This window comes from Lissotriton helveticus, chromosome 11 (genome assembly GCF_964261635.1).
Source record: "Lissotriton helveticus chromosome 11, aLisHel1.1, whole genome shotgun sequence".
Lineage (NCBI taxonomy): Eukaryota > Metazoa > Chordata > Amphibia > Caudata > Salamandridae > Lissotriton > Lissotriton helveticus.
The window spans coordinates 603041602-603065667 of NC_136072.1; the positions used below are offsets into that span (position 1 = coordinate 603041602).

Genomic DNA, 24066 nt, shown 5'->3' on the forward strand with positions numbered 1-24066 from the left:
ATTATACCTTTCAACCAGCCCATCAGTTTGTGGGTGATAGGCTGAGGTTCGGATTTGTTTTACCCCTAGATGTGTACATATATCTTTCATCATTTTGGAAACAAAGGGGGTCCCCTGGTCGGTTAGGATCTCCTTCGGGAAACCCACTCTAGAAAAAATACCGATCATGGCCTTGGCAATATTGGCTGTGTCAGGTCGGCGGAGTGGTATAGCCTCGGGGAATCGGGTAGTATAGTCAACTATGACAAGTACATATCTACACGCGCTTCTAGAGGGCAACAAGGGCCCAATGATGTCCATGCCAACACGACAGAAAGGTTCATCAATAATAGGAAGGGGAAGTAATGGTGCCCTTGGAGGACGATAATGGCTATGCCGTTGACAAATGGGACATTCCCTACAGTATCTCTTAACCTGATGATATATACCTAGCCAATAAAACTTTTCTAAAATGTTTTTCTCGGTTTTGTCAGCCCCAAAATGACCCCCTAAAAGATGGCTATGAGCAAGGTACAACACTTTCTCTCGAAATGGCTCTGGGATTAACAGCTGTGTTTTTTGGTCAGGATTACCTTTTCTGTACAATAGGCCATTTTTAATAAAGAAATAAGGACCTACATGTTGTGGGTCTTCCTCCTCAAGCGCCTTATTCCATGTTTCTTGAAAGACCGGGTCCTCTCGCTGTGCAGCGTGGACGTTTATGTCAGTTTCCCAGGGGTTTTCTACGGGAAGGACGGGCATCACCAAGGGGTCTCTCCCTTTCTTGGCCCTTCTCTGTCTTCGACTTTTTCGAGGTTTGGAGGAAGGCCATTCCCTTTCTATATCGTTCGAAAAAGGGGCGGAAGCTAACCACTCGTCTTCACCCAAAGAGGAATCTTGTAACAACTGTGGTAATTTGGAATAATCATTGCCTAAAATAACTTATTCTGGTAATCGGGGTATCGGTCCCACAGTTAAGGATGTTCCTGAATCCTGGGGGTGCTGTATCAGTACCCTAGCAGTGGGGTATGGTTTGGTGTCACCTTGTACACATTTAATAGCCACCATTCCTTCTATGGGTCATATGCTATTACCAAGGTCTTGAGGTCTAACTACTCTATGCAAGCATCCAGTATCAGCTAAAGTGGTAACAGGTTGTCCGTTCACAGAGAGTGTACACCTGTATGGGGGTAACTTATTTTCTGTAGGAGAATAGTAGTAATTACGGGCTCTCCCTAACTCCATGGGTTCCTCCTTTTGTGGACAGAATCTAGCTATATGTCCCATACCACCACATTGAAAAGCACTGCGGTCCCGCCGTGAGTGGTCGAATAAATGGGATACTAGGCAGTGGGGCACTGGGAACGAGAGCAAGAGGTTCAGGCTTCTTGGCTACTGGGGGTCTGGGTGGTCGATGGGGTGTATGTCCCCCTGTCTTCCCCGTAACTTCCTCTCGTCCCTTTTGGAAGTCCTGTGCCCTATTATATATGCGCTGGCTATCTCCACAGCTGTTTCTAAGGTGAGGTTAGCTTGTTGTCGAACCCAGCATTGAATGGGTGGATGAAGGGATGTTAGATACTGTTCTAGGTAAATCTTAGCCATGATTCCATCTTTGTCAGTGGTTGCGGGTTTGAGCCAATGATCCGCCATATCCTTTACCCTGAAGTATAAGGCGCGAGGGGTTTCCTGTGGTCCTTCCCTCATTTGTCTTAGTTTCATTCTATATGTTTCATCGTCTATTCCCAGCATTTCCAGGATACATTTTTTATCTCTGCGTAAGGGACTGCCCCCTGTAGGGTAGCTGCCTGGTATGCTGCTTGTAAATCTCCGGATAAAAGTGGTCCCAGGTATTGACCCTATTTTTCTGAGGGCCATGATGCTGCATTTGCCATTCGCTCAAAGTTACTAAAAAAGAAATCGGGGTCCTATCCGGCCACATATCTCTGCAGCACTACGGATGGCAAGGTGGTTGGGCCTCTTTGTTGACCTAGGGCATCCGTGAGTTTATCCATGGCGGCTTCGTGAGTTTGACCTTGTCCGGCTAGTACTTGCTGTAACTTGCCTCGATCTTCCTCTACAACAGTCAAAAAACGTTCCATGGCTTTACCCAGGTGTTCCTGGTTTTCGGCCATCTTCGCTAGGGCAGCCTCCATTTTGCCTTTCAATCCCACTTCTGTCACCACTTGTGGGAGGGCAGGTTTGATAAACAGGCGTGGAGGCTGTATTAAGGGTTTAACAGAAAGAGGCTTATTGATAATTGGATGGGTTGAAAAGTGTTAGGCGGAGTGTCCTTGGTGTTCTTCTTCTTCTGACGACTCCGGTGATGAGCTTGAGGGGGTAGATATGGGCAAAGGTGTGGTCTTGCTCTCTGGATCTTCTGGACCTTGGTGGTCTCCCCGGAGGCTCATAGGAGGATAAAAGAAACAAAATAGTGGAACCGTAAGAATGAGGTTCTGGTAGCAGGAATTTGTTCTCCCTTCACCACACTGTTGTGCACTATCCAGTACGTGTGTGCCAAGTCTAGAAAGGAAGGGGAACCAAGGGCCCAAAACGAGTTCCAGGTAAGAGAAAAGAGGGATTTCGAATTTAAGTGCCTAGGAGAGGGAAGGGAAGGGTGTGCGCGGATTCAGCAGGCGTCGATGAACAGTACTATATATATTCTGACCAAACGAAACTGTCGTAGCTCCAAAAGGAATCACAGTACCATTAACACCCGAGTCACACCCAAGGTTCCCTCCCGCTTCTCCCCCCCCCCCCATCACTCCCAATAACCCCGAGCCGTTGGTACTCACCGGCTCCGCCGTAACTCTCCTGAGTTTCGGCCGCTCCCCAGCCTCCTCCGGACACCACCAGTCCTCATACCAGCTTTCCTCTCGTTCTTCTGGGTTTCCTGGTGTTCTGGTGTCCGGTAAGTCTGGTCCCGCGTCTTCTTCCTCGGGTCCTGCGCCTTCTCCTTTCCTTTCGGGTCCCGCGTCTTCTCCTTGTTCCTCGGGTCCCGCGTCTTCTCTCCTGTCCTCTCCACTACGGCGTTCTCCGGCTCATCTCGCGCCAACAGTCTCTGAACCTCCTCTTTGACCCTGCCCCTTTTCTATTGGTCCGTGTCCGTCTCTTCCGGTTTGCGTGGGCGGCGCTTCCGGGTCATACCGTTTGGCGTATTCCTGTGGAAACATAGTAGATGCACATGGATTTGTAGTCCAGTATGGTGTCGCTGCAATGACACCCGTGACTGTTGGTTTCCTGATGGCCCTAATCCGGTAAGTGTCTCTCCCCTCACTGTGTCCTTCTCACATCACGAGTGGGAGATTCCCATGAAACACCATTGTTTCTGTTTTTTTTTTTTTAATTTGTTTAGCAAAGTTTGACTCCTGTTTAATTTCTGCCTCCACTACCAAAACATATGCTCTGTTGGTAAGGTGTTCCAAGCCATTAGATGAGGCTTCTTTATCTCTGCATCAGATCCCACAATTTCTCAGCTGATTTGTGTTTCTCTCTGCTGTCTCATTATATCTCAGCAGAAAAATAAACTTTACTTTATAACCGGAAAGACTTTTTACTTCTCTCTTATTCGTGGACCTGTGGCTATCCAAAGACGTTACGTCTTTTCTGAAATACCTGCCTCATGTCACCAGTGTGCTGTGCTCAAGAATAAAGGGTTTGTTATTTTGCTCAAAAGCACATAGGGCTGATCCTGTGTAATAGACTCAGACGTGGTGAGTTAAACATCAGCACATGGAAAAGGCAGAACTGTTAGCGGATTACTGTAGAGCAATTGAGTTCCATTCTAGTGTCCACGTTTTAAGGATTGTGGTGTATTGTATGGTATTGTACAGTTGTGCGACCTTATTATGCAATACACTTACAAAACTGTCTTGCTTCCAGTCAGGCTAGTTTAGTTCAACTCTAGGTAGCTGTGGCTTCGAGCAGCAAGGCTTAAACAAAGGTACTAGTGTAAAGTATTTAGAAGCACCAAACAACGAAATAAGAAATTCACACAACATGAAAGAAATCTGACACCAATTTATAAACATAGATTATATTGTTATAAATTTTAGACTCCAAGATTAGCAAAATCCACCGGAGGGTTCCGGAGATATAGATTTTTAAGTAAAATGTAAATCACAGCTTTTTAGTTCAAAGCGCAAGCAAGCATTATTAAACTTAAAGTTTAAAATCTTTTTAAAAGTTTGAAAGAGTTGTGTTCAGCTACTTCGACCAAGGATGGGTGACCATTTCCAACAGGGCAGGGACGTCCTCAACCCCCCGCTTTAACAGCTACAGCTACTGCGGGGTGTAGTTTGTGATGAGCCTCTTCTGTCTGAAGCTCGGCAGACAAAGGCTCATAATTAATATGAAAGTATGGATGGATAGGTGCATTGATGAATGAGTAAAAGTATGGATGAGTGAAGGGAGGGATGATGGATGACTGAATGGTTGAATGGATGAGTGAAAGGGTTGAGGATGAATGAGGAAAGGATGGATGGATGGGTGAGTGACAGGATAGATGGATGAGTGAAAGGGTAAATGCATGAATGGATGGATGGATGAATGGGTGAATAGATAGACTAAAGGGCTGGGTGATGGATAGACAGAGTGAAAGGGTGGCTGGATGAATGAGCAAAAGGACGGATGTAAGGATGGATGAGTGAAAAAATGGATGGATGAGTGAAAGGGAGGGTAGTTGGATGGCTGGATGGATGGATGGATATGTGGATGGATGGATGAGTGAATGGATAGACAGATTAGTGAAAGGGTGTATGAATGAGTGAGTGAAAGGATGGATGAGTGAAAGGGTAAATTGATGGATAAATGAGTGGATGGATGGGTTGAAGGGTGGGTGGATGAGTGAAAGGGTGGATGGCTGAGTGAAAGGGTGGATGGCTGAGTGAAAGGGTGGATGGATATATGAGTGAAATGGAGGATGGATGGATGGAGTGAAAGGGTGGATGGATGAAGTGGAAGGGAGGCTGGATGAGTGAAAGTTTGGATGGATGACTGAAAGGATAAATGGATAGATGAAAGGGGGATGAATAAGTGAAACATGAATGACTGAGTGAAAGGATAGCTGAATGGAAAGGGTTGCTGGATATGTTTGAAGATGGACGGATTGGTTTGGATATGGATAGGCAGATGGATGGATGGATGGAATGGTGACAGACTGAATGATAGATGAAAGATTGATTGGATGACAGAATGTAAAGGTGAACTAGTGGATTTCAGTGGGTAGATGAAATATGAAAGGATGAATGAGTAGATGCTTGGATGAAAAAGATATCCCTGTCCCTCTGGGGAGGGTCGCAATGACTTGCTTTGTTTGCTTAGTGCCACAAGAGCTTCGGTTCAAAGTGGAGGGTATTGTAATTTTCTGGCTACTCCCTCGAAACAGGGGAAAGGTCAGGGGGCCAATAAGAAGTATTTTGACTGTTACCTGATCACCAAAGCAGTCTCAAGTCCAGTTCCACACTTTAAATCAGGAGTCTTCAATAGAGTGGTCCTGATGCCGGGGATGCAGGATGCTGAAAGATGCTCGGGAAGCTCTGTGGTCGGTGGGGGTATCCTTGCGATTATTCCTCTATGCACAGTTAAGGTGGGGCAACTTTGGCCACAGGGGTCTGGGTCCCTAGAAACTTTTTTGAACCAGTAGGCCAGCTGCGGCTGGACTAACGATCTCCCTGCACAGCGGTTCCAGTGGTTTTCTTTGGTGAAGGCTGATTTCTGTATTAGGCGATCAATATGGACTTAGACCTTTGAGTGTCGAGAATTGGTCTTTTGGGTTTCCCATCAGCAGCCAGTGGTGTTCTGAAGGAAGTGGCTACTACTTGGCGGAATGGACAGTTTCAACTTTCATGGCCCTGGTGCTGGAGTCACTTCTTTTGTTTGCAGCTCAGAAGTGACTTTTCTGTGAGCCAGGAGCCACGCACACAGTCCTCTCTGTGCTAGCCCAAGGTGTGGTTGGTGCAGTCCAGCAGACAGTGCAGCCTCGCTTTGTCAGGTCCAGGGGTCGGCAGAGAAGTCCTTCTTCTGTACTTTCTTCAACTCCTTTGTTATAAGAGGTTTAGAGTGCCAGGGGGTGCCATATTTATGCCCAGAAAGTGCTCTGGGAAGATGATGTGGTCACTAGCCAATGGGCTACCAGGATCCCTCCCACCCTATGATGACTTCTAGCTATGTGGGGCATCTAGCAATACCAAACTATTCTGCCAACTTTCAAGATATCTGAACCCTTCATTTGATGTTAGAAGCTTGGTAGCCCCCCCCCCCCCGAAGTGTGGCTATCTGTGGTCTTCACACCCACTGGAAAACCAGTTTGGCCACTGGTTTCTCCTCTCTGTGCCCACTGCCAACCTGTCTACCTGAACAAAGACGCAGCCCTACAGGAGTGGGATCGTCATTTGTCCATGAAAGGCAACTCTGCCTCTGAAGCTCACCATTTTGGCCAACGCTCTTAGTCGCTTCCTGCAAATAGGAGGTAACACCACTCCCTGTAGCAGGCTTCTATCTTTCAGGAGCCTGGGAGTCATATACAATAACCTCCCTGCCCCATCCCACTCTACCCCACCCCACCCCACCCCAACAGGATATCTGGTCGCAATGGACCGGGAAGTCACAAGTTCATGCTGACCTTGATGGAGCGCGAGCAGGCTACAGGGATCCAGTTAGGCCTGCTGAACACTGTATCTTAAATCCTAGTTTGTGAGCGTTGTGAGGATCTGTGTTGAAGATGTGTTGCACAGCTGAAGAGATGTGGCAAGGCTTTGATGTGTGTGCCTGCACCGTCACCAAGGATCCCGCCTGTGCCAAAGATGGGTTGTGTAGCTGCAGTTTCGATGGCCTGCGGTGCGATGCTTGTCTTTGTGACTGGTCCAATCCATGCAGCAGTGGCAATGTGTTGGTTCTACACTGGCTTGTACAGCGCAACAGAGGAGCTGCATCAGTTCTACTGGATCCACAGAGGTTGGCAGAGCACCTTAAGCCTACTTCCAAGGGTCCAGGACTGGGGTGGCACCAATGAGCAGGGTACACTTACAGATGGTGGAACCCTGGTGCTGGGGTCGAGTGAGGAGGCCACCCAACTAGTCCTTGGAATCATTCGGGGTTTAAGAGAGGCAGGCCCAGTCCTTCTCAACCAGACAAGAGGGCAGCAGGTCAGCCCAGCAGGGTAACAGTCCTTCAGATCAGCAGTCCAGCAGAGTGGCAGTTCTTTCAGCGGGACAGCAGTCCTCCTTCCTGGCAGAGTATCCTCAGGTCCAGAAGTGTACTGAAAAGTGAGTGTCTGAAGTCTAGTATTTATCCCCAGTTGTGCCTTTGAAGTGGGGAGAAGCTTCTAGAGGCAGATCTTTGAAGTGCACAGGTGCCCTGCCTTCCCGGCCCTGGCTCCAGACTAACTAGAGGGGGTATGCAGCACTTTTTGTGGAGGCAGGACACAGTTAATTCAAGTGGGGCTGGGTCCAGCGCCTCCCTTCCATCCTGCCATCCAGATACAGATAAGCTTCCTATTGTGTGTGGCTGTCCATGAGGAATACACAAAGCCCAATTGTCAACTAGACACAGTCATCTGACCCAGAGACAGGCTGCCGGCACTAAATGGCTAAGAGAGGAAAATGCCAACTTTCTAAACAGGGTCGTGGCTCTGACCCAGTAAGGCTAAGCCCGATGTAACAAAAGAACAACACAACTGCCAATACTGGACTTCACTTTCTACTATTTGTACTGACCTTTATGAGTAAAACATACCGGTCCGTTTTTTGTTTACCGTCACTAGTTTATTGATTCATTTTTTTCACTAGTGAAACCATATTACTTCAAAAGCATATCAATCATTTTCTGTGCATGTCGTTTTTTTGTATGTATGAGTGAGGTATGAATGGATGGGTTAGAATGTATGGTGGATGTGCTGTAAATCTGTAAATGTAAGGTATATTGAAATTATGTTGTATTGTTTTATATCTGTTTGTACATGCACAAAAAATGATTGATATGCTTTTGAAGTAATATGGTTTCACTAGTGAAAAAAATGAATCAATAAACTAGTGACGGTAAACAAAAAACGGACCGGTATGTTTTACTCATAAAGGTCAGTACAAATAGTAGAAAGTGAAGTCCAACTTTCTAAAAGCGACATTTTAAAAATTATAATTTAAAATCCAACTTCACTATAAATCACAAATTTTCATTACAAGTCCAAAGACACCAAACATGATCTGGGAACTTGTTCACATTACACTTATAAAATGTAAAACGGTAACTCCAATGTTACCCAATAGGAGAGGAAGGCCTTGCAGTAGTGAAAAACGAATTTTTTTTCTAAACAATTTTATTGGTTTTTTAACAAAAAAACACCAGTGATAGTCATAGTACAATACATTTCAGTAGTGATGTGAAGTCCCACATTTTCTTTTGGATGTTACACATTTGGCAGCCATGACCCCGTGAGGCCCAATATAATGCATACCGTCAGTGAAGTAAAACATATTCAATCTATCTGCCCCAGCTATTTGCCCCAGACCCTGCGGTGTTTGGCCGGACCGCCCGGGCCTCTTATAGGGGTTTCTCTTGTGCTGCACACCAATCCACTTCCCTGCGCCACTTCGCAAAGCTAGGTGGGTTGGGATTCTTCCAGCTTGCAGCTATATTTCTTTTGGGCACGATCATCGCCATGTTTTTTTTATTTTTATTTTTTTATTTTCTATTGGATTATGTTGCAACGTACATCCACTGCCAACATCGGCAGGTTGAGCATAATGAGCAAAAAGCCACAACAGTACAGTATCAAACATATCTTCAGCAATCTGAGTGTACAGTACCGAGATTATGTAAGCAGTATATACATAACGCCATGATTACATTCACACACCAGTGATAGTAGAAACAGGGTCAATTGTGCACGTTAAACATCATCATCTGATACCTGAGTGGCGAGGTATTGTTTGAGCGGTCCCCAAATATCATTTGGCCTAGAGGTTACAGGTAATTCTTCAGCATATAGTTCTAAATTTTCTTTGCAGTATACCATGTCCTTCATCCATCCCTCCAGTTTCAGGACCAGTGTACTGTCCCACATAAACAGCGTGCGGCCTTTGGCAAGCAATAGGGCAACTCTTACAAACCTGCCTGTAATGCCCTTCAATTGGGGGAGGTAGTGTAACAGACAAACCAGAGGTGTACAGGGTAGTGCAATGCCCGTCATGGTTTGGATACGGCCGAGCACCTCTTCCCAATATTGTAACACAGGGGCACATCGCCAAGCAAGGTGCAGGAAATCGGCATGCAACTGCCTGCAGCGCTTGCATTGATCCGAATCTCTTAAACCCATTCTGTATAATCGGGATGGGGTGTGATACGATTGATGCAGAAATTTGAAATGAATAATACGCAAATTCCCGTTGGGCGTGAGATGACCTGTCAGCTGACACACACGTTCCCATTCTTCTACAGAAATCTGAGGGTCTAATATGTCATTCCACCTCGCGAGGCTTTTATCAGGTCCTCTAACCGTCTCCTCCTGCCTAGCCCTATATAATTTAGTTATCAGTTCTTTCCTGGTTGGTGTTACCAACAACAGCTGTAGGGACAGTAGTGTTGGCGGTTCATATGGAAAGTCTGGGTAATGGTCTCGCATGGTGCGTTTAAGGCAGTAACACGTGTATTGAAATAGGGACGTGGGGTTCTGTATGTAGTCCAGATCACTCTGTGTGAGATAGCGCCCCTCCGGGTACAGGTCCGGCATATGGGTAATGCCAGCTTCTTTTAATGATTTTAGAGGTCCCACCTCTTGAGTGACTGATAGAGCAGCATGATAGGCTAGGGGCAGTGCTGGTGCATATAATGGTAGTTTTTGCACTCTTTCGCCTATCCCCCACCATGCGGCAATAGTTATATCAAGTGTGTTGATTTCCGTTTTAGGTGTGTGCCTATTCACTTGCGTCAGAATGCCACTAGGTGGGATGGGCATCCCCATCCTCCACAGCTACATTTGGTATAAAGTAATGTGTTCTAAACCAGTAATATGCATATTGGGCCTGAGCACAGAGGTAATATACGTAAAAGTCTGGTGCGGCGAAGCCCCCCTTGTCGTAGGACAATGTCAAAATCTGCCAGCCAATTCTGGGCTGTCCAGTGCCCCAGATTAAGCATAGAAGTTGGGTTCTTATCGTTTTAAAAAAGTGTTGTCAGTTTTATCGGTCTGTTACAAAAGAGATATAGGAAGCGGGGAAGAATGACCATTTTTATGACTGCTATACGGTCAGCCAAGGACAACGGTAAGTGTGACCACCTGTCCACTTGTAGTGTTAATGTGTCATAAGCTTGACCATAGTTTTCTTTGACTACAACTTCAGGATCACGGTGCACCCAAACTCCAAGATATTTAACGGGGTCTGTCGTCCATAACAAAGGTTACTCCAGAGGAGGCTTGGATGTGATTGTCGTTAATGGAATAATGACTGACTTATCCCAGTTTATTGTGAGTCCAGAGAACATACCAAATCTGATATATTCTCGGAGAATAGGAGATAAGTACTGTTGGGGCTCCCTGACAAAAAGGACCATGTCGTCTGCATACATAGATATGCTGACCGGCCGATGATTAAAATTAAGAGCAGCTGTTCGGTGAGTTTGCCGTATCTTACAGGCGAGAGGCTCAAGCACAAGAGCGTAGAGAAGAGGGGAGAGGGGACAGCCTTGCCTAGTGCCGCGCTCTATCGGAAACGGTGCAGAAGTGATATTGCCTACTCGCACTATGGCTGATGTGTCAGTTTATAATATCTGGATCCACCGTATTATTACTTCGGGGAATCCCATCCTGCGCAGTATGTAAAACATATAACCCCTCTCTATGGAGTCAAATGCTTTAGCCGCATCAAGCATGATAGCGGCGCCGGTAGATCAGGATTAAGTATGTGAAACATGGAGAAAATAGTCCGCAGGTTATGGGAGGTGGATCTTTCGGGCACAAATCCAGCCTGGTCAGGGAGCACGAGTAGAGGCATTAAAGGTTGGATTTTTGTGGCAAATAATTTAGCTAATATTTTTGCGTCCAGATTAATCAATGATAGGGGGCGGTAGGACTCACAGAACGTAGAAGGTTTGTCTTTTTTGAGAAGTGTGATGATCATGGCCTGCCTCAGAGAGGGGGGCAGGATGCCTGTATCGTGTGCCTCAGCATACATTGCTAGCAAAAGAGGTACAACAAGGTCCGCGTAAGCTTTATAAAACTTTGCTGTTAGGCCATCCGGCCCCGGTGCTTTGCCATTGGGAAGGGAAGCGATAGCGTCTTTGACATCATTTTCGTCTATGGGTATGGATAGGTATTTCCTATGTGTATCTGAGAGCCATGCACACGCTATGTCTGACAAATAGTCCGCCATGGTGGTCTCATCTACTCGTCCCTGTGTGGTGTACAGTGTCTTGTAACAGTGTTTGAATTGGTCCACTATTGCCTGTGGAGTGAAGTGTTCCGCCCCGTTCCCGTCCACTATCTTGTCAATTTGACGATGATTCACCCGGAATTGCAATTTAGTGGCCAGATTCCTGCCAGGCCGACCACCCTCACAATATGCCCTAGCTACATGTCTCCTCCCTCTGTATTTACCCTCTATTTCAGCTAGCTTGTCATATTCCGCGAGAAGTTTGTGTATGCAGGCGAGCGTGATGGTAGATGGAGTCTCCCAATATTCCTTCTCCTGTCCGTCCAGGGTTGTCTCAGTCTTGGAAAGTTGACCCCTGATGTCCTTCAAAATACCGGATGCAGTCCCAATGCAGACTCCCCTTATTGTTACCTTAAATGCCTCCCAAAGAGACGCCTGACTGTCTACGGATCCCGTGTTTTCAGTAAAATAATGCATTATGGCAGTCCTAATTGCTTCATTGTAAATGGGGTCGAGCAGTGCTTCTGCTCGGAAACGCCATGTGAAGGGACAATGTGGATTAGTCGGGATTCGGAGGTGGAGGTAGACAAGATTGTGATATTGTGATCTGACAGAGTGCGGGGCAAGTGGTGGATCCGAATAACCCAGTTGTTTGCGCCTTCATTTAGTAACTAGTAATCTAGACGGGACCAGCTGTTGTGTGCCGGTGTGATATGTGTGCCTTCCTGTGTGTGCTCGTTATGTAATCGCCAGACATCCACCAACCCCAATTCCGCCATAGCCTCGCGGACGCACTGAGCTACCTTAAGGGTACGGGCACTAGTTGGATTAGATTTGTCCAGCTGCGGGTTAAGATGCGTATTGAGATCACCCCCCCATAATATAGCTGCTTCTGGCCACGTGCGTAAAATAGCAAGCATCTGTTTGAAAGGCGGGGGATCATCTATCACAGGTCCGTATACATTAACAATCGTGAGGGTGGTCATTCCCAGTTTCCCTTGCACCATGGCACAGCGTCCTTCTGAATCTGTATGAGTATGCATGGGCCGGAATGGAACGCCCGTCTTGACCAGAACAAGGACACCTCGTGCATAAGTGGAGTAGGAGGATGCGAGCCGGAACCCCGCCCATTTGTGAGCAAATTTAGTATCTGTATGTTTGTTCAGATGTGTCTCCTGTAATAAAGCAACCTGTACATTATGTCTATCTAAGTAGTTCAGCACCTGTCTAATCTTTTTAGGGGTGTTAAGCCCGTGAACATTCCATGTTAGGTACCGGTATTCCTCACCCATTATCAATGTGAGTAATTCCTGATGTGTTTGACGCCGTCATTGGCTGGTGTCTGTAATGTGGCATGTCTAGAAGCGCTGTCTTGGTGGACACTCTGATCTGATTGCTAGCCATTATCCTCAAATATACCCAACTCCTTCCCCCCACCCACTTTAGCAACCCAATCTTGCCAAAGACAGAACCCACTGTCTTAACAAACAACTGAAAACAGAACAGCACAGTAAGAAAAATAGTAATGGGGTACACCCAGTAGGGGACGTAGCGGCCGCAACCACTTCCCAAATGCCCGGGAAGGGGCCGCCTTCCTAGTGATTGTGTTTCTAACCAGTAGCCCGCCACCCGCATGGGACAACATGATGAGCAAAACAGATCCTCAGCACCAAGGATAGCATGAGCATATATAGGAGGCCTATAACAATATACCGTTTTACAACTATGTGTCCATAACTGTAATGCAAAGAAAGGAGCTGATACACGCAGGTTGGCCATTCACAGTCACCCTGCCCAGACATCCCATAAAGACTATTTGTGGGGAGCAAAGCAATTGTATCATAGGCAATGTGAGCAAATGCCCATGCCCCAAAGGTAAGTCCATGGCCTGAAGCAAATAAGCCGCCAGAGATCTATGCGCACGTTCAAAGGCAAACACCGTGGATAAATTCTTGGCTTCACAGATGTCCCGGAGCATAGCTTCTACGTAGTCTTCCAGCTGGCCTACATTTGTTGATTCCGGTAGACCCAAAATGCGCACGTTATTGCGCCTTGAGCGCGCTTCAATGTCCTCGTTCTTTGCTTGAATCACCGCAAACAGTTGTGTGATGTCCGTGGTTTTGGCAGCAACATGCTGCAGGCCATCCTCTGCATCTGATATACGTTGTTCAGCCTCGCCAATTTGCGCCGCCTGATTATCCAGTTTTGAGGACATATGGCCCATTCGGCCATTAAGAGCTTCTATTTTGCCATCAATAGATTGCAGGCTGACTTGATTGGCGGACAACGTTTTCTCCAGTGCAGTTGGAGCCTGCGAGACCGAGTCCAGCTCGGAATCCGATGCCTCATTGTGCGGGGTTTTTCCCCCTTTTCCAAGTTCAAAGGTGAACTTTGGCTGATTCTTTTCTGGTTTGCCCATATCTGCGACTAGGAGGGCCCTCGCCGAATGTAGCTGGTAAGCAGTCACAGGGTGTCGGGATCGGCGACACCCAACAGCAGACGCTCCAATGCCGTGTTCCGTTCAGTCACAAGGGGGTCAAACCCAGGAAGTGGCCTAGTAGTGTCTTTACAAAATATGGAGGAGCAGGTGGACGGATGGGTCCTCAGCGTCCGCCCCACGTGTTGTAGGCCACGGTTATTACACTCCGGCAGCCACAGCGCGCCCAGACAGCGACTATCTGACCTCTGGCTTGTGTATCATCCTTCGCCGCACAAAACACGATGGTTCAAGAGCCCCTCGCGTTCAGTCCACAGCGCCGGGCCCCCACACAAACTCCGGGACCGCCAGTCAGTAGCAAGCAAGCAGCCCCAGTTAGGGCAGATAGGTAGCCGGCCACACCGGGAAGCTCAAGGCCATGCAGTGCCCCCCTCGACTCCCAGCAGCGATATGTGGTATAATCAGTAGTAGTAGTACACCTCCACACCAGGTGAGCAGCTCCGAGATGCCGCCTCCGACTTACTGTGTAGGCCTCTCGCCCAGGCCTGAAGTGAACAGGGCCCGCGCGATCCAACAGAGACGGGGTGCTTACAGAATTGGCCATCCACTGTGAGGATGCAAGTTATAAAGATTGTGCCCCCATAGAAGTAGGTAGTGTGGAGACATATACAACAATGCTCCCCTTCGAGGCCAGTGGTGATTTAGCAGCGTTGCGTAGGCCCCAGCCGCAGTGGACCTCCTGCGAGCAGGTGCCGCGTTCAGTGCGGGCAGGGGCTCGGTCGAGTCTCTGAGTTCCAGCCGCAATTAATTTGAGGTAAGCGGCCGAGCGCCGCCCTCTGTGCACCCACAAAGGGCCGCGCCGGAGTCCGCGATAGCCAGTACCCGCATGCAGCTCAGCCGGTTACGTAGCTCCAGCGCCCCGCGCCCTCCACCAGCGCATCAGGCACTCACCCTCGGGATCCACAACTCCTGCAGCGTCGTACCTCGGAGCCCCCGCGTCAAAGCGACGGGCAATGTCCCTTATGTACAGCCGCGCCCTCAGTCTCAATATCCGTGCGATATCAGCAGCTCCGGCAGGCCTTCACCGGGACAGCGTTGGTCAGAGCGCCGCCCGTTGCTCTTGCTCAGCCCCAAGCAATCGAGCATGTGAGGTCGTCAGTACCCAGCACCGGGCTCTGCAATCTCTGTCCCTCACACCAAAAACAGCCTCCGATAGTGCAGTGCTGCGGCGATCAGAAGCTCCCCACAGGCAGCTGATCTAGACGGTCAGAAAGCAGGATGATGAAGGAATATAAAGACGGCCGGCAGAGCAGCACTACAGTGCAGCCATCTTGCCGCGCGCCAGGCCACGCCCCCTGATCATCGCCATGATGAGGAACAGTTTGTCGTTCCTGGACCCATCCAGTCTATCTGTGATCCCTAGGAGTGAGTTTAGTGGATTGTGTGGGACCTCCCTACCCACGACCTCTGTGAGTTCTCTTTCTATAGACTCCCAATATTGAGGCAAGAGGGGGCAGGCCCATACCATGTGAAAGAAGTCTGCCTGTTCTTGGCCACATCATGTGCAGGATGCAGCCGGGTTCAAACCAGCACTGTGGAGGTGCTTGGGGGTTAAGTACGCTGTATGTAAGAAGTATTGTTGAATCAGGCGGAGTCTGGCTGATGCAGTGACCGTTTTGGGTGCCATCAGTGCGTCCCTCCAGTCATCCTCCTCGAGGGGTCCCACTCAGCTCTCCCATTGGCTTCTGAACCGGACTAATGTAGTTGGGGTGTTGTTAGTTAGGGAACAGTAAACACGTGAACTGCCCCCTTTTCCCAAGTTCCCCATCATAGTTTGTGCCTCTGGAGGACTGTAGTCCTGGCAGTGTTGTACCTCCCGGTATATGCGTATGAAGGGCATGACGCAGCTGCAAGTATCTGTAGAATTGTGATGGGTGTAGGGAGTATCTGGTCTGCAGGTCATGTAAGGTGCATATGTGGTCGCTGACTCACACATCCCAAAGTTGGGAAACCCCAATGAGATCCCATGCCTGGAATCCTTTCGATTCGCTAACTTCCCTAAGCCAAGTACCATGCCAGAGCGGTGGGTACAGGGTCAGTTTATTCGTCCAGTGGGTGTGGCGCAAGGAAGCTCGCCAGGCCAGAAGAACAGCCTGCATCACCGCTGGTAGAGTTCTAGGAATGGGTCCCCAGTACATCATCGTTTGGATCCTAGGTAGGCCCAATTCGCTCAACTCGAGTCTGTATGCCAGGTCAGACCATCCCCCATTAAACCAGTCATGTAGTATGAGTAGGCGATTCGCCAGGTAGTATAAATATAATTTGGTCATACCCATGCCTCCTACAAAGGGTGGGATTTGGCATTGGCCTAAGGCTACACAAGGTCTCTGACCGCCCCAGAGGAATTTAGTGGTCAGGCTATCTAGCTCTCTGAACCAAGCCCATGGGAAATAAAAGGGGGTGTTTGGGATTACGTAGAGGAATCTAGGGAGGATCATAATTTTAAAAAGGGCAACTCTCCTTAGGGGATTGAATGGTAGCGTCTGCCATTTGTGGAGGTCTTCCCTAGCTCTCTTCACCAATGTGGTTATGTTAAGTGACCAGGTCAGGGAGCATTGTGATCCAGATTCCCAGGTATTTAAACGATTGCCGCCTGATGGGGATTGTGGATTGCCAGTCGAAGCACTCCAGTTAAGTGTAAAGGGACCAGAACCGATTTGCTTGGCTTCAGTCGCAAACCGGAGACCCATTCGAAGGAGTGCAGTGCCCAGAGACTGTGGGGACCAGATTGGGCCGGTTCCGCAAGGAAGAGCAAGACATCATCGGCGTACTAAGCAATTTTATCTTCTTCCGAGCCTGGCCACTTCCAACCCTGAATTCGGTCGTCAGACCGAATGAGGCACGCCAGTGGCTCATCGCTAAGGCGAAAGGGAGGGGTGAGAGGGGGCATCCCTGCCTCATTCCTCTTCTAATAGGAAATGCCTCCAACAGTGCCCCCATTGACGAGCACTTGTGTTTGAGGTCGGGAGTAGAGGACCTTAACCAGGTTGCGAAAATATAGACCAAGACCCATCTTGGCCAGCCCATCGTCCAAGTAACTCCAGTCCACAGAGTCAAAGGCCTTCTTAAAGTCAGTTAGGAGTAGCGCCAAATAGAGGGTTAGCAATTGAGCAATTGGCAGTTTGCCAGGGCCAGGTGGTGGCATCAGAAGCAGTGTCTAGTCCCCCACGATGGCATGAACCCACATTGATCAGGGTGGATCAATTTGGTAAGGTAGGGCCTCAACCAATGGGCTAGGACTGCGGCAAATATCTTAACCTCTGTATTTATGAGAGATATTGGGTGGTAGTCGGCACAATTTGATGAAGGCGGTTGCGTTTTTGGGATAATGACAATGGTGGCAACATCTGTCTCGGGAAATTAGCCCTTTTCAAGGGCTTCAGCAAATAGATCAGAAAGGTGCGGGACGAGTGTCTCCCAGTATGTAGCGTAGTACTCCTATGAGAGACCGTCAGGGCCTGGGGTTTTGACCGGTGCGGTACGTGCTATGGCATCGTTGAGCTCCTCATGGTTGATGGGGAGGTCTATATCGATGGATTCAGCTGCGCTGATATGGGGAAGATGGAGGTGATCCAATTTGAGTAGCTCTGGGAGGGAGACTTCAGGGCATTGCCCTGAGTACAGCTTGCGATTGTAGGAGGCAAATTTCTAGGCCATTGCTGGGGGGAGCGATGGACAAAGTCTTCTAGGTCTTTAATCTCTGGAATTATGTGGTTGGCTTTGGGATATGTAGCTAATCTATGCAGGATCTTCCTGTTTTTGTCTCTCCAGCTATACACTCTAGCTATGGAGGATCTCCATAGAAGTTTGGTGGAGTCCACGGAGAGTTGCCTGATTTATTCTCTTAGGTGTTCAAGTTGTCTTGTCTGGTTCTCATCTTGGTCTTCAGGTGGGTGTTTCTCGAGGAGGAGCGCCTGGGCCTCTCACAGAGTATCTGATTGTTCTGAGTCAGACGCTTTAGTTTAAGTTGGCCCTTGGCGAAGCCACGGATGGTGGCTTTGCCTGCTTCCCATAGGGTACCTGGGGAGGGAACAGAACCACTATTGGTGAGGAAGTACTGCTGAAGCTCTGCCCCAACCACTTTTTTAAACTCTTTGTCCTGGAGGAACCACACGTTCATCCTCCAAGTCGGGCGGATCAGGTTAGGGGGCTCCCCAATGTTCAAGAGTCCGGGTGAGTGATCCGAAATGCCTCTGGGAAGGATAGTGATATCTCTGATCTTTTGGCAGTCAATAGGGGGAACAAATATGGTGTCTATTCGTGCATGAGTGTGATGTGCAGCTGATGTGTGGGTAAATTGCTTATTCTGGGGATGCTAGATTCTCCAAGCATCACAGAAGCCTAGGGCATCTGCCCAGTTCGCCAAGTGTTTAGCGTGTGCGGCTCTTGCAGCGGAAGGCTTGCTTGCAGTGTCAAGGTCTGGATTCTTAACCGCGTTGGACTCAGCCCCAACTATTGTTGTACCCAGGGGTAGGGACGCAATGAGGTCAGTGGTACATTTCAAGGTCATTGTGAGCATCGATGGAGGTAAGTATATGGAGACTAGGTTGAGAGTGTTCCCTCCTAACATTCCACTCAGAGCCCCAAAACCTCCCTGAGGGTTGTTAGTAGCCTGTGTGAGCACGAAGGGGAGATTACTCCACTGGAGGATTGCCACCCCTTGCGATCTCCAGGCAAACCCTGAGTGCCAAACTCTATCGTAGCCATATCGTGGTTGCCCATGAGATGGGTCTCTTGAAGTAGGAGTATGTCAGGTGCCTAGTGCTCGGCGTAGCTTAAGACTGCCGTTTGCTTAACCCTGTCGAGGAGCCCATTAACATTCCAAGAGGGTATGTGGAGTGAAATTCCGCTATTGTCCATGCATGTCATGGTGGGTGCAAGTGGGCTCTTAGCCCTACAGGACCCGGGTTGACTGAGGGATAGACTGGGGTCTGCTTTGGCTGCAGGGCATCAGCTGTGATGGTATTTTGCAAGCGGTATGTGGGACTATCATATAATACAAGTTAAGAAGGCTGGTGTGACGAATGTGGTGGAACAACAATTCAGGACAATGGTCCCAACCTCCCTCCCTACCGCCTACCCCCACCCAATACTTCGAGAACAGAAACATCTGTCATCCCAATTAAGCAAGGTTAATTGACCAAACTAAAACGTTTGGGTTGGATTGCATGGAGGACCCCTCCTTACATAAGGATACTCATTTTCTCGGCGTAGATAAAAAGATTGTAGCAGGAAACATATCTTAGCGTATTTGGTAGGGATGCGTTGAAAGCGTGGCCCTGTTTAGACCCATCATTCCAGGAGTGCCTGACTACGAGAGAGGTCGGATTCAGCAAAGTCAATTTGGAGGGTCGCAGTTGAGGCACTTCTAGGTTCAATGCTGCTCATGGAACTGGATCGCCGCGGGGAGCGAGAGTTGTTCAAGAGTGTTCTGTCTTTAGGGCGCAATTCGGATATCAGCAGGCGAGCCCAATCTGGTTCGGCGGGCCCCATGCCTTCGGCGAGACTGTGTACGTCTTTTGTGCAGTTTGGGCACTCCCCTAAGGCTGTCCCCTACTTGGGCCTCTGGGGGTGGATCCGAGGCATTCATCCTGAGAGGCAGCTCCTCGGTCAGCCAAGTAAAGGCCGTCTCCGGGGATTCGAAAAAGTGGGTTTTGTTCTGGAACACCACTCGGAGGCAGGCCTAGAAGAGCAACCTATATTGGAGATACAGGGTTCGCAGTTTTATTTTCACATCGGTGAAAGAGTGTCTCTGGGTCTGGACCTCCCGCGTGTAATCTGGAAAGATCAGTATGGGGTGACCCTGGAAGGTTAGAGTATTGTGGTTACGAATCTGTGTGATGCTCCAGGTGGAGGTCTATGGGCCAGGGAGCGATGGGCATACTCTATCGCAAACCAGGTGAACAGGGAGTTTTTAGGCATCCAGGATCTGATCCAGCGTTCAATGAAGTCCCCCATTTGCCCCTTCTCTTTGACTTTCGGGAACCCCACAAGGACCTGTTTTCAGCATCTTCAGCCCTTTTATGTAATTCCTTTGTGTGGGTCTTTTAGCAGGCCACTTGTTCTTTTAGTTGAGTAATGTCATCTTCAACAGTTGAGATGCGGGATTCGGTTTCTGTGATGCGGGCCGTCGTGTTTCAGAGGTCTTGCCGAAGGAGAGCCATTTCCTCTCGGACTTCGCCGATCTTGTTTTCAACTGAGGCCTGCGAGGCGCTGATGGCTTGTAGGATGGTGTTGAGCTCGGTAGTAGGTGTGGTAGATTTCCCTGTGGGCCCAGCCACCAACCCTGGGTCGTTAGTGGTGTAGTGGTCCATTTTGGTCTGTGTTGGAGGCTTCCCCATGGTCACAATCGGTGTAAATATTCTTAGTCTTAAGCACCCTGGGGTATAGCGTGGGTCTGATGGAGGCTAGGAGTCCAGCATTATTGCAGCGTGGCTTTTAGCGTGGCAGATCACCCAGTTCATTCAGGGCCCCTCAGCCGTCTGTCCAGGGGTCTCAGCGGGTCACTATCCCTGTGCACCAATCGTTATCCGTAGGGGAGGTACGGGAGGTGGTAACGGATTATCTCGGATCAGCGGTAGCCATGCAGTGATCAGTTTGTAAGTAATTTGCCACAGGTCTCCTCCCACAGGTCTTACGGGGTCTGGAGGTATGGATTGCCTTTAGCTAGGCATGTAGCACTCATCAGCCCTCAGGTGTCTGCAGCTACCGGATTGGTGGCCGGACCGCCATCTTGCTTGGGTGCTCGGCCTCTCCCCCTTCACCATGGGCAATCCACAGCCATCCGGTGGCTTCGTCTCGTGTTTGGGAGGTCTGCGCTGCTTCAGTGGGATGTCAGCCTGCGTCGGGCACTTTTAATCAAACCGATGGCGGAAGATGCCTGGGCGGATGACGGAGGGGTCCGGAGCACTCTTAGAGTGCGACCGCCAGCTTGACGTGCCAAGCCACGCCCCGTGAAAAACGAATTTAAGAGTTTTTCACTACGAGGACATGTCAACCTCGAAAGCACATGCTCAACTTTTAAATACATTGCCCCCTGCCCTCTAGACTGTCTGGGACCTACCCTAGGGGTGACAAATATTTTAAAAATGAAAGTTTGGGCCTGGCAAAGAATGTATTTTACCTGTTCAAAATGGCGGTTTAAAATTGCACACACAGGCTGTAATGGCAGGCTGAGATATGTTTAAAGTGCTACTTAAGTTGGTGACACAATCAGTGCTGCAGGTGCACTAGTAGCATTTAATTTAAAGGCCTGGTGCACAGGTAGTGGCACTTTACTAGGGACTTTCAGGAAAATTAAATACAGCAAATGGGTATGAGATAATATTACCATGTTTAACAGTGGTAAAGTATGCAGTGTACTAAAGCGAGCAAAAGCAAAGTCAGCAAACAGGAGGGTTGAAGGCAAAAGGTTAGGGGGTAAATCACGCCAAGGATGCCAGGTCGAACAATCCTCAACCCTGAATAAACATCACACTAAGCCTCCCATTCCCACTGTTGTTCAGCTGTCAATCTCCATCCATAATCACTCCCATAGACCTGTTTTGTTTCCTGGCCTACAGGGGAGATCCCTCTTCTATATTCAGTTTTTCCCAGAACCCCTCATTTTACTCCAACAGATATGCTCTTTACTTACCCACCCACAGACCTGACTGTCCATCTTCCAAAAGCCTGCCTTGCCCTGCCCAGACATTTTCTTAAGGCAACTGAGTTTCTACCAATTCACAATATTCCAAAAAGGCAGTGGGTAGAGGATGAGCTTCTACAGGGACACCTAGGGGCCCATTACGATGTCGGGCGAGGATCCGCCCGACATTCATGCCCGGCCGCCACACATTTTCCTCCCGCCATATTCCTATGGCGGGGGGAGGGGGAGGGGGCGCGGTGGACGTAAACACTGTCCGCCGCTTTTCTGCCCCGGTCACCTTGCGGTCAGGGCGGAAAATGTTTAATATGGTGGTGGTGTCTATTAGACACCGTCAGCCATATTATGATGGGCTTGCAGACATGCCTTTCCGTGGTGGCAATGCCGCCACAGAAAGGCATGCAGAGACTCCCTGCGGGGGCCCGTTGCGGGCCCTCTGGGACTCCGGGGGGTGGGGGGTGCACATGGGGGTACCTATGGTAACCCCCCGCATTTCAAAGTGCAACATGGAAGGCACCACGCGGTGCCTGTCATGTTGTGCTTTGAAATGCACAGCGTGCATTTTTACCATTGCACCGGGCGGCGCTTTCAGCACCGCCCGCCGCAATGGTAAAAATACAGGATGCGCCCGCCTAATGGCCAAGGCGGGACCGCCGCTCGTATGGCGGGCGGTCCCGTTTTGCACGGGGATGGCGGGCGGGCAAAGTCCGCCCGCCATCCTAATGGACCCCCAAATGCCTAAATTTCTTCATTAAATGTCAAAAGATTGTCCAAGTAAGTACTGTTCTATCTACCACTTCTTTGTTGTTGTTTTGTAACAAAGATACAAAACACACTTGTGATTTTACATTTGCAGACATCGACAACAGTGGATACGTCAGCGATTATGAACTGCAAGATCTATTCAAAGAAGCAAACCTCCCCTTGCCTGGTTACAAAGTCAGAGAAATTGTGGAAAAAATTCTAGTGTTTGCGGATAGTAACAAAGATAACAAAATCAACTTTGAAGAATTTGTATCGGTAAGTACTTTCAGAAACGAATTTCTGTATTCTGGGATGCAAATTGTCCTGGCAAGGTAGCGGTCAGGTTTCATAACAGTTAATATTTACATTTTGTTGTTATGATAAATATTGGTGTGTATTCTGTATTAAGGGGTGCTTCGCTGAAATTCTCACGCACTCCGTACTTTTGTGGCCCTTTTAGAGGCAATGCTAGGTGAAACAAATTGTATTATTTTTTATATAAACCTCGTTGTAAATGATCCCACTAAGGCTGTCATTACGAGTAGCTCATACAATTGCCCAGACTTTCTTACCACTGGAGTTATTGATACAGAATTATCAATGCCTGAGGTATCGGTTAATATGAGTCGAGCCCTGAAAATCCCATTAAAAATTAAGAACTACCAGGGGATTGGCAAATATATATTACTGAATCCCCAGTAATTCCTCATTTCCTCCAATATTTTCACAAAGAGATTTCATATGCTTTCGGTAGCTTAAATCTCTGTGTGAAAACAAATAGATCGAGGGAACTCAGCCTATCCCATAATTCCTATTGGACCGGTAAGTGTTGTTACTGGTCCCATCAGAATTAGGAAACCACTAGTAACGAGTACCTAAGTATAATAAAATGGCATGGCTCCCCTTCCTGTGCAGCTTTGCAGTCACAAAACAGGAGACACGGGAACAACATAATTTGCCAGATTGTGTGCACTCCAAATGTTTTTTGCTCAGTGTGTACACTATATCTTGAATTCTCAAAATACTGAAGCACTGGCCCTTTATCTTTTCCGAAATATGCAGAATAACTATCCTTACTAATATTCTTAGTAAAAATCTCTATATACAGTGCCAATGCTGGTAAATTGGGTGGCATAGATTATTATTATCATTTGTTGCAACTTTTAGCCTTTGACCAATCCACCCCACTTATGTAAAATATGTGACTCCCCTACCGCAGTCTAGCGGCGATTTTACCACAAGCAAAGATCCAAGCGGGCGACGCTTTACTTCCCCTAGAAAGGCCCAGCAGGAGGCTGTACGGCTCTGGTGAGGCGAGTAGTTGTGGTAATTAAGCTATGTGATCGCTCTTTTCAGCTACCTTGAAACTCTCTAATTGCAGTGAGGAATTTTATCTTGGCACCTGAATATTAGACAATTCACAGATGTACGGTATGGGCTTCATCCTGTGGCGCTCAAGGGGGGAGGGGCCCTCTCTTCTTTCCCCGCTTAGTGTGCGGGGGTTCACAGAATCTATCTGGTGTCCTACACCCCTTTTTGCTCGTGGCATTCAGGGGGCTCCTATCAGGGTTTGGACACAGGCTTCACGGACACGTCTCGTGTGGTGGGGCCCCCCTGGCGTGCGATGGAACAGTCCCATGTATATACCCGTGTACCCAATAGATTCCTTGGGAGCCCCTCCCAATATGAGAAGTCAGCCTGAGGTATTTATATCTCAGTTCTGGGGGTCCCTGGTGATCAGTCCACACATTCCCTTATGATGGGGGTATAAGTCTACCTTATAGACAAGCTATCCTAGGGGTAGCATGGCCCAAGCAGCCTCCAGGCTATTCTAGGCG

General features: G+C 48.5%; 1 protein-coding gene across 2 annotated transcripts in view; it reads left to right on the forward strand.

The window, feature by feature from the left end:
• Nucleotides 1-24066, forward strand: part of PLS1 (plastin 1) — a 470894-nt gene that overhangs the window by 226782 nt on the left and 220046 nt on the right. For both annotated transcript variants that reach the window (XM_078666421.1, XM_078666420.1), the window contains exon 3: nt 22341-22504. In XM_078666421.1, coding sequence (XP_078522547.1) covers nt 22341-22504 — 164 coding nt within the window. The remainder of the gene's footprint in view (nt 1-22340; nt 22505-24066) is intronic.